At 50.0% G+C, this 15387-nt stretch overlaps 1 protein-coding gene across 2 annotated transcripts in view; it reads left to right on the top strand.

Moving 5' to 3' along the window:
- The window catches only part of MFHAS1 (multifunctional ROCO family signaling regulator 1), a 35359-nt gene extending 20155 nt beyond the window's left edge, over window positions 1-15204 (top strand). Inside the window, exons 2-4 of one of the 2 annotated variants that reach the window (XR_015699865.1) lie at window positions 9360-9486; window positions 10981-11411; window positions 12984-15204. Coding sequence is in view for 1 of the 2 variants with exons in the window: in XM_009474886.2 (XP_009473161.2) it covers window positions 9360-9490 (131 nt within the window). In the remaining variant the exon portion in view is untranslated. Of the gene's footprint in view, window positions 1-9359; window positions 9491-10980; window positions 11412-12983 lie in introns of those variants that run through there. The other variant, XM_009474886.2, reaches the window with a different exon arrangement.
- Window positions 15205-15387: the final 183 nt, after the last annotated feature.

Raw genomic sequence — 15387 nt, 5'->3', positions numbered from 1 at the left:
CCTGCAGACCTTGGTGAACCCTGCCTCTTAACTTTGTTTATCATAGTAATGGCTTTGAGAGCTTTTTTAAACTCTTTTTTTCCTTTAGTGGGACCTGCAGCATGCTAATCATCTGAATGAAAGCAGGCTCAGCATCTTCTCTGTGATGGGGGTGTAATAGCTTTGGAATTACTTTTTGGAAAGGTGGGCTGGTGGGAACTGTTGCTGTTTGGACCGGCTGCAGCTGGTGGTGTCTAGCGTTCGGGTGGATGCTCTGCGTGCAGTCGTGCCTTGCTGTTACTGGGTGAGAGCAGACAGGTTGGGGCTGGCTGCAGCTTTCGCTCCAGCTGGTGCCTTGCCTTGCCAGAATGAGAAAATGCTCATGGCAGATAGGGCTGAAGGGGTGGAATTAAAAATAACCAAAAGGTAGATTCTGGACTTGGTTACTCAGTGACAGGCCTGTTTCTATTCTGGGATGAGGATAATTCGCACTGAGCTCATTACACCATGACTCTCCCTTAAAATGCCTTGACAGTCAATTTCGTTCCAGCTAATAAGGTCCTAAAATGTTAATGAAGCAAATCAATTTTTCATGGCTTTGTATTGCAGTGGTCTGAAAGTGCTGTGTTGCAACCTGCCAATTCAAGGAGCTTTTTAGATATTAGAAAGGCAGCAAAATATTCAGCCATTTGGAGGATGCTTTGTTTTCTATTTCAGCTTTTCCCCAGTGCCCCCTCTCATTTTCCTGAGCCTTTATGCTGTGCTGTTTACTTGTCCTCTGTGGTCAGTCCCGTTCTCCAGTGTCTGCTCTGGTCACTCATGGGCAGAGGTGGCTTGCTCCCACCTTCCCCATTGCACAGGGAGAAGAAGGATGGAGTGCCCGACAGAACAGGTAGAGATGAAGCTGGACAAGGGAGGCTACTCATGATGAAATACTATTTGAAATAGATGGAGTTTGATGCGACAGACTGGAGAAATGGCATCGTGTTCACTCCCCCTTCACGTTTTTGGGGGTGGGGGTGGTGTCAAAAGTCACAACCTTCTCTCCTCATGGCAAGTCTCTTGCTGAGATGACAGTGTTACCTGGTACAAATGCTCTCTGTGCTCAGTATTTCATGAGTTGAGGAAAGAGGAGAGAGATGTTGCATGCGTTGTGTAGCCACACTGATGGCAGGTCAGTTACCCTCACTGGCTTGGGAATTAGGTTCATGTCAACTATCCTTTATTTCTCTGAGCTGCTTATTTCATAGTGTCAGAAGGAGACAGCAGGGCTCAAACCTTTATGACTACTCCTGGAGTTATTTTGATGGAGCTGTTTTAATGATTTCCTCCTGCTCTCTCCGTTCTGGTTTGCGAGTATGGAGATAGGAAGTACCGAGTTGTGTGGTTTGGGGAATGTGTGGGGGTTTTTGTTTTGCTCTTAATTGGATTCCAGTTCTAACTATAATTAGCTTCAATGTGCCTAAGAAAAAGATAGTTAACCAATGTTTTGGGACAAACAGAAAGTTTTCCAAGTTTTATACTTGGAAGCCTTGTACTACCACACTGGTAAGGGATGATCTCAAATAACTCATGTTGGGGAAATTAGTGGATGAGATGTTCATCAGCATTTTGAATAATTACCCTCCTTTAGCTGCTAAGTCAAGCATCCAAAATGCTTTCCACTCAAGTTTTCCACCCAGAGGTACGCTCGGCGCAGTGCCAAAGGCTTCCCCAGAGCTTTTGCTACTGCTGAGGTGTGTCAGCGTCCTCTTCTGCTGTGACAGCGAGGGGTTAAGAGCCAGCTAACCCTGCCATGACTTGGGGAAGGAGGAGGGTATTTAACGCCCTTAAGCCTTCCAGTCTGGAGCTGGTGTTTGTGTGACCTCTCCCCTTCCCTGAGTGGCTAAAATTAGAGGTAGCAATTGCCAGGTAGAGCATCTGTCACCCCGTGTCTCCTGGGCAGGCCTTGCAGAGCACCTTACCCTCTGGCAGGGCTCCTGGCTTCCCGCCAGGGTGATTAGCCTGGTGGCTGCGCAGGTAGGAGGTGAAGTGCAGGGTGATCTCAGCTGCGGCAGGGAAAGCTGCCTGGGCTTGAGCTGAGCAAAGTGCGGCTTCTGCAGTGGGTCTGGGGTTCCCGGCCTGGGGAACGGCGGCTCTAGGTCCTGAAGCTTGACCTAGACCTGTCAGCTCCGAAAAGCTGAAAAGCACTCCTGCCTGTCTGTCTGTTTCCAGAGATCCACCATGGAGGTTGTTTCATGTTTCTGTTGTCTGGCATGAATTAAGAGCCTTGGGAAAACATTTTCCTGTGCAGCCAGCTGGGGGAAATATTCAAGGTGAGCTGTGTGTGTGTCCACAGCCAGAGCTGCGAGGCCTAGAGATGAGGTGCTGGCTCGAGAGGCAGCTGGTGCTGTGAATGCAAGGCTGGAAAGCTGTCTGGTGCTTGGGTCAGCCCACAGCCCCGCGGCTGAGCCTGCCCCTCTGGCAGTTGTGATGCTCTGGAGTGAGGCTGAGCACCCACAGGAGACTACTCTGTGTTCGAGGAAGGTGTCACTGCTGACATTTTTGGTCTTGAACCCTTCAAAGGAGAAATGGCAAATTGCCATCTGTTCCTTTGGCATATTTTGGAAAGCTCTAACCCTCTTCCTTGCTTTCCACATCCTTTTCTCTGTGCTCTCAGCTTCTGGTCTTGGGGACTCATCTCTGCAGGTTGGTCCTTTGCTTTGCTACTGGCTGTGTTTCCCACTCTGCATTTCCAAAGCAAGCTTTGCTTTTTGTTCAAGCCTTCCCTTTCTTTTTTAACTGTATTTGATCCCAGGCTGATTTGTTCCTAAGCATGTGCTGTACCTGATGGATGGCTCTGCTCACCAGCCTGCTGTTGTGATTGGTGCTTACCAACAGAGTTTTCTTCCTTGTTGCTTTCTTCCACAGTGGTCTCTCCCACCGGGGCACTTTCATAGGCTGGGTTTTTTGTTGTTGTTTTTGTTCGATAGTTTCAAGCTTCTTTAACTGGGACTGCAGTGTGAGGCTCATGAAACTTTCTGTTCGTAACGTGGATTTCACCCTGCTCTTGTTCCCTTTTGTGATGTCTCTACTTCCAGCTTCTTTTTGTTGTGTTTGCAGCCAGGAGATTAGCCTTCAGTGAGAAGAAAATGAAGTCCAAGCTTGGAGGCCTCTATCCAGTCCCCTGCTCCAAGCAGGCCAGGTAGATAAGGTCACTCAGGACTCCAGCAATAAGTCAAGGAAAGTGCAGAGTTCTAAATTTCTGGGGAATATTTTTCTGCGTGACATGCAGGCATTGCTGTGAGGAGCATCTTAAAAATTCATACCAATACAGAGCAGTGTTTTCTGTGCGCAGTGCTTGAGAATAAGCTTATGCACCGTGCATGGCAACATTTGCAGGAAGCAACTCATTTATTTCATCCAAGCAGAGAGTGGTGAAGACAAGATCTAAATCGTGTGGAGTAGAAGCAGGCTTGGTGTGAGGCACCATCTCCTTCCCCCTCCTTCTGCCAAGACCCCTGGCAGATTTCTCATCTACTGTAGAGCTGGCTGCAAAGTCCCGGTGTGTGAAGGCATTGCCTGTGCTTACAAGCAGAGGGAGAAATCTATGCATGTGGCTATTCAACTCATCCTGCCTCTGTGACAGGTTTGATCTAATTGTGTAAGTGCTCCAGCTGTTGAACCTCAAAACAACTACCAGCCAGGCAGAGAAGCTATAGCTTCTCCAACCCTGACCTCTTTGCAGTTGTATGGATGAAAGGGGGTAGGACTGCAGGCAAAGTAGAGGGGTGTCCTGGGACCAAGGTCTGGCTTGTGAGCCCTGCTTTCTGACTGCTCTTGGAAACCGAGCATGGAACATGTGCTTTTGGTACATAGGCAGTGTTGAAGTGTTTTATTCTCTACTTTTCTGAAGGCATGACTGCTGGGTGCTGGGCAGAGAGATGTCACGAGCAAGGATTAGTCAGAGGAGGCTTGACAGAAAAGCAGTTGAGGCTGAGATGTAAAGGCTATCCCTGCCGACCCCACTTGCACTGGTTGGTGTCTGAAGGTCTTCAGCAAGGAGGAGTGAGAAGGGATTTGGGGTAGGAGAGCAGATGAGCTGTGGGGCTGCAAAAAACAGTGGGTATGTGGTTGGAGCAGCTCTGGGGCATGGGGTGGAGTGAGCGGGACAGTGCTGAGGCAGGGCAGGATGTAGGAACGGCTTGGTTTCGGCTGTCTCATGCCCCTGTCATGAAGCATGGGTGATGTATCTTCAAAGTCCCAAGCAGACTGAAGAGACAGAAGCAGCACCACAGGGCCAGGGCCAGGGTCCTGCTCATCCACTGCTTGTTGGTTGCCCCAGTGGAGCCCAGATCCTGACAGCAGGAAGGACAGCATGAAAACGAGAAACACCATCAGGCTGATACTGTGCAAATGTGTCCTCCTGGGAGCTCTGAGAGAAAGGAGATGGCATGGCAGGCCAGAGCAGGGTCTCTCACCCCTGCGCCCTGGTTGCAGATTGTTGACACATGAACAGGGAACCTTGTACCACTTAGCACAGCCGTGGCACTGGGAACTGTGTGAAGGCAAATGGTCCGGGTGGGATTTTCCTCCCTGCGTGCAAAACCCTTCTCTCTGTTAGGCAGCCAAGTAGGCTTACAGCTGGGCTTGTCTGGCTGCCAGCATGGAGTAACTGAACACTCCTGCAAGTACTCGCTTTTCTTGCTGTCAGCCTCCCTCCTAACTCTCTGATTCGTCATGGGTATCTGACATTTCACGGGTATTTCCTAAAGGCCAGTGAAGTGTGCTTTGCAGCACGCATGGGTCTGATGGCTGGCATGGGCTCCAAGGGAGGCATCCCTCCCCAAATCACATTATCAAGGACAGAAGGAAAAATGTGCCTAACTCTGTACTTGACCAAAAATTGTACACCTATGCTTTTCCGTGTTCTTGGGTGTATATGGCAGTAGAAATGTCTTCCTTGTGCACTGAGTGGCGATACACAGTTGAGCTCTGTCTGGCACATGTAGTTATCCTCGCGGGCTGCAGACATTGGCCTGGCCTGGGAACCCAGCGCAGGCAGCTCAAAGTTGGCCATGCCAGTGTCTGTTCTAGGATAAAACAGTGGCAGCGAAGAACATCTTGCTGACATAGAAATATCTGCTTCGGGCGAGCTGGCTAATGCTGAGAGGAAACAGGCCCTTCTGGTAGAGCTTTGGGCATGGCTGAAGGTTTGTTCTTACCTTTGCCTGTGACCGCCCACGTGTAGCAGGTTTCTTTTAACTGGTGCGGGCAGCATGACTCGCTGCACCCATCTGCCTGGGGAAGTTTATAAACCAGCTTATGCTGCAGACAAAACCAACCGTGGTAGTTTCATGACAAGGTCTTGGTTTGCGTCTCAGCCTTAGCTTGCCGTACAGCACGTTTTACCCAGTTGTGGAGACCTGTTTCTGTGCCAAAATGCCAGGAGGGTGGCCATGGGACAGATGCAACTCCTCTGCACCATTTGTGCCATTGTAAATGGAGAGGCAGCAAAGGAGCATCTTCTAAAGCATCTCTTTGCAGGTGCTTTTAACCAGGCTTGGTGAACGCCTCTCTGCTATCACCTGAACTGGGACTTAGATGCATCTAAAATCAGACCTTGGTCAGCAAATACTCAGCATTAAAGTGCCTTTGCAAACAGGGCTCATGGTCGTAAATCAGCTGAGTAGTCTTAGTGATGCAGATTTGTTTCCTGGAAGATGGGATTGTTCTTCAAAAACTCAACTGTGTTAGTCTTTAGCCTTAAGACAGGGTAGTTGGAGTTTTGGTTAAAACCTTAGTGGCTTCTGTGGAAGTTAACATTAAAACTAAGGCCATGTTGAGACTAGGATAAGCTTCACGGTTTGTGTGCGTGCTATTGCATGGCAGCCTTTCAGAGGGGGCAGGCAGAACTGAGGTTTCCAGTAAAATTTGTGACGTGCTCATGAAGGAATGTGCAATTAAAATACAGACTGGGTAGTCTATACAGAGGGGCAGAGCAAGTGCTGCAGACAAGGGCTGCTCCAGGCACATTTAAACTTAACAGTTAAACCAAGCAAACACCACCGCATGCCAGGTGTTTAGCTTTTTCTTTTGTATGAGTAAACCACTTTGTTTGATCTCACTCTGCCACAGCCCTGAAGACTTTTATTTCTAATCTCCTGCAGTTTGAATGGTTTCTGAATAGAAATGTGAGGTTTCTGAAACCTCCAAGAGATTCTGGGCCTGGAGAGTTGCATCCAAGCAGTGTCTCAGTCCTTGTTTGTTACCGCTCTGTAGATTGCATATTGCAATGGGATTTGCACTGGCTTTTATTTAGCAGTGATGTGAAGCGTGATTTAGGTAGTTACACCTGGTTTAGTACTGTGATGAGTTTGTGCAGCAAAGATGAGCAGTTTGCAAAGACAAAGGGACGAGAACACTATGGTGGGAAGGCAGTGGGACATCCCTTGGGGGGGGGGGGGGGGGGAGGCAGGAATAGGGAGGATCCAGAGGTTACCTTCTGCCCACTTGGTGCGTGATGCATCCCATGGAGTAACTGTGAGAAAAGCCTGTCTTCTGGGGAGCAGCGTGTGTGTCAGCAGGAGAGGGGAGTGGGGCTGGAGAAGGCGTGGATGGGGCTGGGGTGAGTGAGGTGAGTTTTATCCCAGAGGCAACCTAGAAGGGAAGATAAAGCCATAAAGGAGGGTTGACTGAAGAGCTGCGTGAAGGGGTTTGCCTGCAAATCAGGCATTTATTTTACCCTGCAGCAATCTGCTCTGCTTGAGAAATCTTCATCTAAGGATTCCTGAAGTGGGGAGATGGAAGTGGGAATGAAGGCTCAAGCAGACAGAGTAGTCTTACTGCACTCCTCTGGTTTAAGATCTAATGGATATTAGCCTCGTCTTTAAAGTGCGTAATGACACGCTGATTTTATGACTCATCTGTCAGAGCTGGTGTTTTCAGTACTATTAGCAATACCGCAGTTTGGAAGTCAACCTGGGGTTGGAAACCTGGGAATCACTGGGACACAGAGCCCTGTGGCGTACGTGCTTGATGGGATGCAGTGCTGCTTTCAATGTGTGACACGTAATTGAGGACGCTGCCTTGCAGATTTAACTTTGAATTGCAAATACCATCACGATTCTTCTGTTCTGGGAGACGTGTCTGTGTGGCTTAAAAGCTGCTCTGCCACTTTCAGGTTTGAGTGTGGGTGTGAGGTGAGATTCAAACCAGATGTGAATTCAGATTGTGGACCATGGGGGCAAACTGGAACTACTGGCCCCAGAGGTAGGGTATCTTTCAAGAGGAACTGTGTGTGTGCATGTTCCCTGACAAGCCCCCCCCGCCTCTGCTTTCATGATACCAAATGGTGTGTTCTTGCTTTGGAAAAAACAAGGGGTTTTAGATCTGCTTTTTCATGAAAGTGAGAAGAGGAACAGTGTGAAGAGGAGAGGAGAGAAGCGGCATTTGGGGAGCTTCAGGCACGATGGGGCTGACTGTTGTGCCATCGCTCCACAGGGTGGGCAGTAATTCTTCGAAGTGTGATTTCTTTTCTGGTTTTCCTGGGGTGCCTGGCAATCACAGCTAGACACAGACATTTTTCTGATGTTCTTTGTTTAACAGCAGAGGAATTTATTGCAAGTACATTTCAAAATAGGGGAGTCCAAGGACCATCTGTCCTGAGTGTTTTAGTGGAAGTGGGGACAGCTCACGGTGGCTGCTTGATTGATGGGTACGGAGAGTTTTGCATGGACCTGTGACTGCAGCCTGCTTACAGCTGGCCTGCCTCTGTAAAGGAAAGTCACTGATGTAGCTGGCACAAGCCAGTTGTGGCCTGGTGCCTCTGCCTCAGGTAGAGCTGTGCGGCAGCGATGTTGGCATGCTCAGCAGAAGAATTGAGCCCTTGCTGGGCATGGATGCTGCCATCCCGTATTGCCTTTGAGAGCAGACCCTACTGGCCAGGCTGGTGTCGAGAGGTGCTTCTGGTGCTATTGGGTATCTAAGCTGTGGCTGGACTATGCCAAGGAGATGGCATGTCGATGGCTGGGGAATCTGCCCTGCTGGGCCAGTCACGTGTGGAGTGGAGCCAGGAAGAAACTTGAGTCGCTCTGAGCGCGCTGCTGGGGAAGCATTCCTCGGAGGTGGGCACATCTCAGCACCTGCCTTTTCCCTCTCGCTGTGCTGACCTGCGTCTTGCCCTGGACTACATGCTGCAAGGGTGCCAGCAGTGGGGAGCTGCCAACTTGGCACTTGAACAGTGGAGCTGATGCAACGTGTTTAGCAGAGGGATACCATGTGGTGGAGAGCTCCCCGCTGCTACTGACTCACAGAGCTGGTATTGCCTCCGTTAGGGAAGAGCTGACTGCTGGGAGCTGGGATCTGCGTGCTCAGCAGAGTATGGCGTGGCACAGAACCCTGACAGGACACAGCAGCGGTCCCACGGCAGCTGTGGCAAACACACCCAGGGAGAGGGGCGTTAGGGAATCCTCTCAAGTATTTTCACCTGTTTCTAAATATTGTTCTGGCAGCTAAAAGAGGCACCCTGCGGTTGGCCAGCCATCGCAGAACAGCAGGGTCTGTCCAGCTCCTTGGTAGCTCCAGCTCAGAAATCGCAGTACTGGAGCAATGGCTGGACAGCTGCGATGGGCAGGGTTGCTCAGGGACAGAACAGGAGGTAACATATGGGTTCAGAAAAGGTCAAGCACACTTCTCTGTGGCTGATTGGAGGTCCTCCCTAGAATTTCTTAGAGGAGAAATACTGAAGTGATGCAAAAATCATGTCTGTGGCACTGCTTTCAAACCATCTTCTTTCTGGTTCATACCAAAGAAGGTCTTGGCAGAGTCCTTGTAGCATCCTTCTGCTTGAACGGAAAGACAGCTGCTTTTTGGGTAGCTTTGTGGGTGTGGATGGCTGTAGTATGCAGATGTGAGTAATAAGGCTTGTATCTATAGCTTTCTCTATCTATCTACCAATTATCCTGCTGATGCTACAGGTCAGCTTCTTCCCTTCCATGGAGATTGAAAGTAAATTTCTGGATCCCATCTGCCCCCAAAGCCTAATTAAAACACCTACTCCTAAAACCTCCGTCTCATTAAGCTCCATCTAGATGCTACGAATCCCTAAGGAGCACTCAAGTCTGTGTGCCGTGATTCAAAGCAGAGACAGGAAAGATGGCAGATGTTACATTTGTGTGGAGCAACGTGTCTCCAAGCTGTAATCACCAGGACATTCACCATGGTTACACAAATGAGACCTGCTTGGGTTGCAGGACCAGTAAGCCCTCTTACAGTGCTCACTTGCATCAGTCATGGACATTTACTTGGTGAGGGGGAGGGGAAAGGCAAGCTAAAAGCAAAAATTGCAAAAACTGCCTTGCTGATGCTTAAATGTTTTCATTCTTTTCCCTTATTCGCAGGAGAACTGCTGAGTCAGCCAAGACCAGAGGGACTGACGGAGATCATCTGTCCCAAGAACGGCAGCGAGCGAGTTAATGTTGCCTTGGTTTACCCCCCAACTCCTACTGTGATCAGCCCTTGTTCCAAGTGAGACCTGAAAGCAGACCCCCATTCCCTTGTCAGTAGACACCAGAAAGCCTACGTAAAACATGCCCTCACTAAGCATTTTTTTCTGGAAGGTAGCAGCCCCAGAGCCTGGGGACAGTTCTAATTATTTGTGGATATAGACAGCCCACTCAAAGGATAAGAGGTACAGTAAAATGGGCTAAGGTGTTTCCTGAGCTGTGTTGTGGCAGATGCAAGACACACATAGCGGCCAGGACAGATCAAGAGATAATACAATCATGGTCAGGTTTAGGTAGGACGGGACCTCAGGAGGTCTCTGTCCACCCCCTGCTCCAAGCAGGGCCACCGTCACAGCTGCGTCACGTTGCTTGGCACCTTGGATAGGCAAGGGTTGATGACAGCCAAGAATGGAGGTGCCACCACCTCTCTGGACTCGAGTTACGCTCTTCTCCTGGGGCAGAACTTTTTTCCTTCTGTCCCATCTGAGCCTCCCTTGTTACAGCTTGGTTTTCATTGCCACGAAGATGCACTGCTGGCTTGTGTTCAACGTGTTCTCCACCAGATCCCAAGCCAGCTGGACCCCAGGCTATGGTGGTGCACGGGGTTGTCCTGTTCTGGGTGTAAAGCTATGCACTTGTCCTTGTTGAATTTCACAGCACTGTTTTTGGCCCAGTCCTCCAACTTGGTGAGGTCCCTCCAGACAGAACCTGCCCTCCTGTGCATCAATAGTCTACATGCTCTTCACTCCACAGAGTGGAGATGTGCTTGGAAAATAGAGCTGTGTTGCGGTGGTAACAAATGTGGAACAACACTGACAGAAACGGGTAGCGCCTTGGCTTTTCGATGCATAGGTTTTCTTGCGTAACAGAAATGCAGCTGTGGCCTGCTCTCCTTGGAGTAGCACAAGGGCGTTTGGCAAGGAGCTTAGAGGAGCAAGCTGAGTGTCTTGCTGGTGGCTGCTGCTGTGATGCATGTGGATGCCTATTCAGTATCTGAAAGTAGCTTTGGATGCTGTTCTCTCTGTTCAGTACCCTCCCACCCAAAATAGGCTCATCCTGCTGGAGAATAGCTTCCATGATGGGTGGCTGTTGAGCTGTGTGTGAAGGTGAAGTTGAAGTGCCCACCTGGGGCAGGAAACAAAGTAGCTGCCCTGATATTGAGCCACAGGTCACAACTGTGTATTCATTTGGTCCTCCAGTGTGTGTACTTGGCACAGCACGTTTCTAACCTGAGGCTGCGACTTTTGTTGTACTGTGCTGTCAGGCTATGCCTGTGCACTTGTCCTCCTGTCCTCCAGCCTGCCTTCTGCAGCATCTGACAACTGTGTCCCAGTTTCACAGTCACTCTGCTGGCAGGAAAGTTGTGTTCTCAAACAAGCCTGTGTTACTTTTAAAGACCTCACCCTCCCTATTTAGAAGCCTAGAGAAAATCGTGTGTCTTAGGTTATTCATCACAAGCACTCTGAACCGTGCTGCTCGTGATACATTACTTTTTCTTTATCCTTTCCTCTTCCAGATAAATCGTCAGTGCTGGTGCCAAAGGTTTTCCACCGGGCAGAACATGGCTGATGCTCTGCAGTGCTCCCATCCTTCCGGTTGTGGAGTTGCATGCTGATGGGGATCGATGGGGCTTTGGACTCTGAAACGCTGTGGGGCAGGGGCAGCTCCCTGGTGGGGGCCTTGTGGATGGAGTGGATGCAGTCACCTGGAGGTCGGGGACAACAATGAGGCATGAAGCAAAACGATTGCTGCAAATGGCAGGGCCACTGGCCAGAGGGGAAGCACTGGGGATAGGATTCTGTGGACCCATTGATCGCGTGTTGAAAACCCATTTGGATCTCATGATGAATGTAAAAATGTTTTTGGTACCATTTAATTCAGACCTGCTTGGAGGAAAGTCTCTTGAAATGAGCTGTAGCGGGATTCCCTGGATTTGTTCCTGGACAAGTGAGTTCTGTGGCAGTTGGCCAAGGCTTTGTCGGGGCGGGGGTTGATGCTGTGAAGCCTTTAAAATTGCTCCAGTGCAAAACAGTTGGCTGTGTCCCACACAGCAGGCTTGGGCAATGGCCGGCAGAGTGGAAGGAGAAGCAGCCTGGGAAATGTTTCTTGCCTTGTGCATTCACATACACTGCGCCATGAGGCGGTAAAGATGTGTTGTAATCACGCAGGGATGGAAGAAGGGCAGTCAGTGTGCCCGCGGCACCTGCCATTTCTTCCTTATCACTAGCCCCCAACAACTCATGGTCTGCCACATCTGGATGCTCTGGAGTAGCCATTGCAGTACTCTCCATGCACTGTGACCACTAGAATCGCGGAAACCTAGATCTGGGTCCTCCTCCTAGCAAAGCCACCCAGGCATCTTTGTGCGGAGATCTAGTGAAGCAGCCTCTGGCTGTGTTGTACAAACTGGCCCTGATGCCCTTGGGCTGGCCCTGGCAGCCATGCTTCGTGGGCAGCCATTCTCCCCTGGGCCAGATGTGGGAAAGGGCAGGCTGAGCACTGGCACCACAGTGCTGGTTTCTCTCTTGACTAGATGGTTTTGAGGACTTCTAAGATGTTGCTGTCAGTTTGTGCCGTACAGCTGAGCCCTGATAACTTGACTGTATGAGTCCTGCTCCGTGCAAATATTTGATTTAGTGTAAATCAAATAGGAGGCAGGCATTTCCAGAGCTAGGATCCCTTCATCAGATGCTGGCAGAGGTCTGAGAGATGAGGGACTTAAAATGCTTGTGTTAATGTACAGCTCTTAACCCTTGGGGCTGTGATGGCAGGCATGGGGCAGAGGCCCTTTCCCCCAGACCTGGGATGGGTGATACTGGTCGGCAGGCAGAGCCCGCATCAGGATGCGGGCTGGCCAGGCCTGCAAACCAGTCCAAAACAGCGACATGCATCCTGCTGGGACGTGCTGCTGTTGCACAGGTGATGTTTCCCTGGCTTCTGGTCCTTCAAATACCAGCCTTGTGTGCAGGGCTGCAAATATCCCCTTTGGCAGGAGCTTAACACTGGGAAATGCAGGGCAGAATCCACTCTAGTGGGAGACTGCAGGGGCCAGGTGGAAGAAATCAAACCATTGTGCCTCACTTCAGAGGGGAAAGCTGACAAATAAAAGCTGGCAGCTCAGTCAGCTTCGTGTCTCTTCAGGGTATCATTCCAGCTGGGGAGAGAGCTTGGGCTCAGATTTCATGTGTTGACCTGTCACCTCTGGCAGTGGGCATTTGAACCTTTCTTATGTCAGTGAGAAGCATTAATTGATAGTGCTTCTGTATTGCTGTAAATAAATTGGGAACTGGAAATTGCCTGTGGTGGCTGGAGGGAGTGGAAGGGAGGTGAGACCTTTGGATGGTGTCAGGAATAGTGCTAGGAAAGTCCCTTGTCCCAAGTCTTGCTGCCCATGAGACATTGAAGGGCCCTGGTATAGTCAGAACTTACATTAGAGCATTCCCTACTGTCACCTCCCATGCTGGGCAGCCTTCTCCTCCTCTTTGCTGCTACTCACCTCTCTGTTTCCGTTCTCCATAGGAAGAAACTAGCGATTTGTTGCTGTGACGTTGTATGGAAACCACGTTGTAAAGAAACCACAAACTGGAATCCTTTTCCAACTGGAGGCCTGTTTCCCAGTGCGCCCATCTGGTCTAGGATGTGTGAAGCATTGAAGGAGCGAGAGGACAGAACAGACATCTTACAGCCTGCTCCTTGGGACCGCAGCCCTCCTGCCGGGGCATGCCACCGCAGCGGGAGCACAGCGTTACCTGGCCTTTGCAGGCACTCAGTCTGCTGTGTGCACTGAAGCCGTAATGCTGGGAGTGTGGCAGTATGGAGATCAGTCTAGTTGGGTCTATTTAATATGAAATGGTGATCGCTCATCCGCCCACTGTTTAGTAACTGGTGTAACTGTGTTTTCATCATGTATTTTTTTAATATGCAAAAGCCATTTAATTTTCTATGCAGTTCAAAAACGTCTCCCCTTTGCAACTGCCAGGTGGGAGATCTGTGCAGGAGAACCAAGCCAAGTGGCTGACAGTTCTTTTGATTTTGCTGTCACTCTCTTTTAAGGATGCATCCTGGAGTCCTCTGCACACAATGTCCCTTTCCTGAGCTCCTGCCTATTAGACCCCACTTAACATCCCTGAACCCCAGGGATGAGGGCCCCGTATTTTTGAAGGATCTGTCATTTTTCATGAGTCAAGCCACAAGGAAGGAGGGTTTGAAGGCAGTGCCCTAAGAGCAGAGGTACCTGAGTTCAGAGCATGTATTATATTCCTGTTCTTGTCCCTGCTTGGAGAGTTACTGAACTGTTGGAAACGACTAAGGCCTCTGCGGAGCACCCTGCAGCCTTTACTGAAAGTGTATGAAGAGGGCAGAAAGGACTGGGGCATCACTTGTCTCCCCATGGAGCTGACAGTGCATTTAACCCCTTTGGAACAGGAGGAGAATCTCCTGGTACTAGATGCCTACTTCACTCGAGAGGACTGCGCTGGTTTTGCTTATTGGTTTGCAGACCGCTTGCTTGTTGACCAGTTGATTTCCTACTGAAACTGGTGCAGACAGGTTTGGAAGCAGAGATGGCAAGTTGCTTTGCACTGCAGGACTTTCAGCAACTGGAACATGTCCTGGAGTACGTTGTGTTATGCTCTGAAGCAAAATCGTGGATTGAAACCTGCATCCGTCCAAATGAAACTCCCAGAATAGCAGCTTTGCCTTCTGCTGGGTCTGTGTGACACGTGAGAAATTGCATGTCCCTAAGCAGCACACAAATCTGTTGAGGTAGAGTGAGCGGGAGCCCAAAGGGTGATGCTGCACTTCTGGCTCATCTTAGGGCTGGCAGGGGTACTAGGAGGCCTCTGGCAACTACAGAGGGTCCTGGGTGATGGGACACCTCTGCTTTAACTGTGCTAAAGGCAAAAAGGTCAGAGAAATAAGATTGTTTCCAACTGCCACAAGGCCAGGATGCGTTTGACTAGTCTCCTCTTATGGCAATGCTGTTCTTCCTGCATTCTGTCTCTGCTCCGAGCTTGGGGGATTCAGCTTTAAAGTTAAACAGCAATAGAGACCAGATTGGGATTTAACCTGCCTTGTGGTCTCAAATCAGATGGAAGAGACTGGGGGCTGCGGAAGCACGGGTCATCTCCCTTGCAGCATCCCCCATGCTACAGTTCTATGGTGGCTGTGAAAACTCAATAGTGCATTTGGGTGCTGCTTTCCTAGGAACCCAAGATGCACTTGGCTGTGCTGTAGCACCGGAGCTTACATGGGGTCCGTGTTCCTTTCCGCTTTGTACCTCTGAGGTGGTTAAAATTTGTCAGAGCAGTAGGGGCTCCTCACAGTGAGGAGACAGATACGGTTGTGTTAAAGGGAACTGCAAATGGTATTTAGGAACTCACTAAGTGAGGTGGAAACCCACCGGCTCTCTCCTGCAGAGCCAGATCCCGGAGCTCAGCTCCTCCCGCGCCCTTTGGATGGGATCTTGGGCTGGCACCCTTGGAACGGCAGTGCGGGGAGGTGGAGATGCTGCAGTGCAGTAAGCACAAGAAGAGGCAAGCAAGCGGGCCTCAGTGTAGCACTCATCACGCGCTTCATGGCTCAGTTCATGGACTGTAATTGCAGGTATTCATATAATCTACATCACTGGGCAGGACTCTGCGCGCACACACACATGCATGCCCAGACGTACACGCACCACACCCACACACGCCCACACATCCTCGCCAAAACGACTGAAAATAAAAGTGATCTCAATCTCGAGGAAAGGCCTGGCTGTTTGATTTGGTTTTCCTGTTCCGGTGCCTCCTTGGGCTCTGCCTCTGGAAGAATCTGTGCCTAATTGTAGATCTGGGGTTTTCTGAGCCAGAGCTTTTAGGAGCACTGTTAGCAAATGACTCACAATATCATGAAGAGATTTGGCATTGAATGATGCCCCTTGTTT

The sequence above is a fragment of the Nipponia nippon genome, unplaced genomic scaffold (genome assembly GCF_047370975.1).
Source record: "Nipponia nippon isolate SJK-2023a ecotype South Korea unplaced genomic scaffold, ASM4737097v1 scaffold_6, whole genome shotgun sequence".
Lineage (NCBI taxonomy): Eukaryota > Metazoa > Chordata > Aves > Pelecaniformes > Threskiornithidae > Nipponia > Nipponia nippon.
The sequence above is the reverse complement of the archived record's forward strand: the minus strand, read 5'-3'. Positions and strand labels throughout refer to the sequence as shown.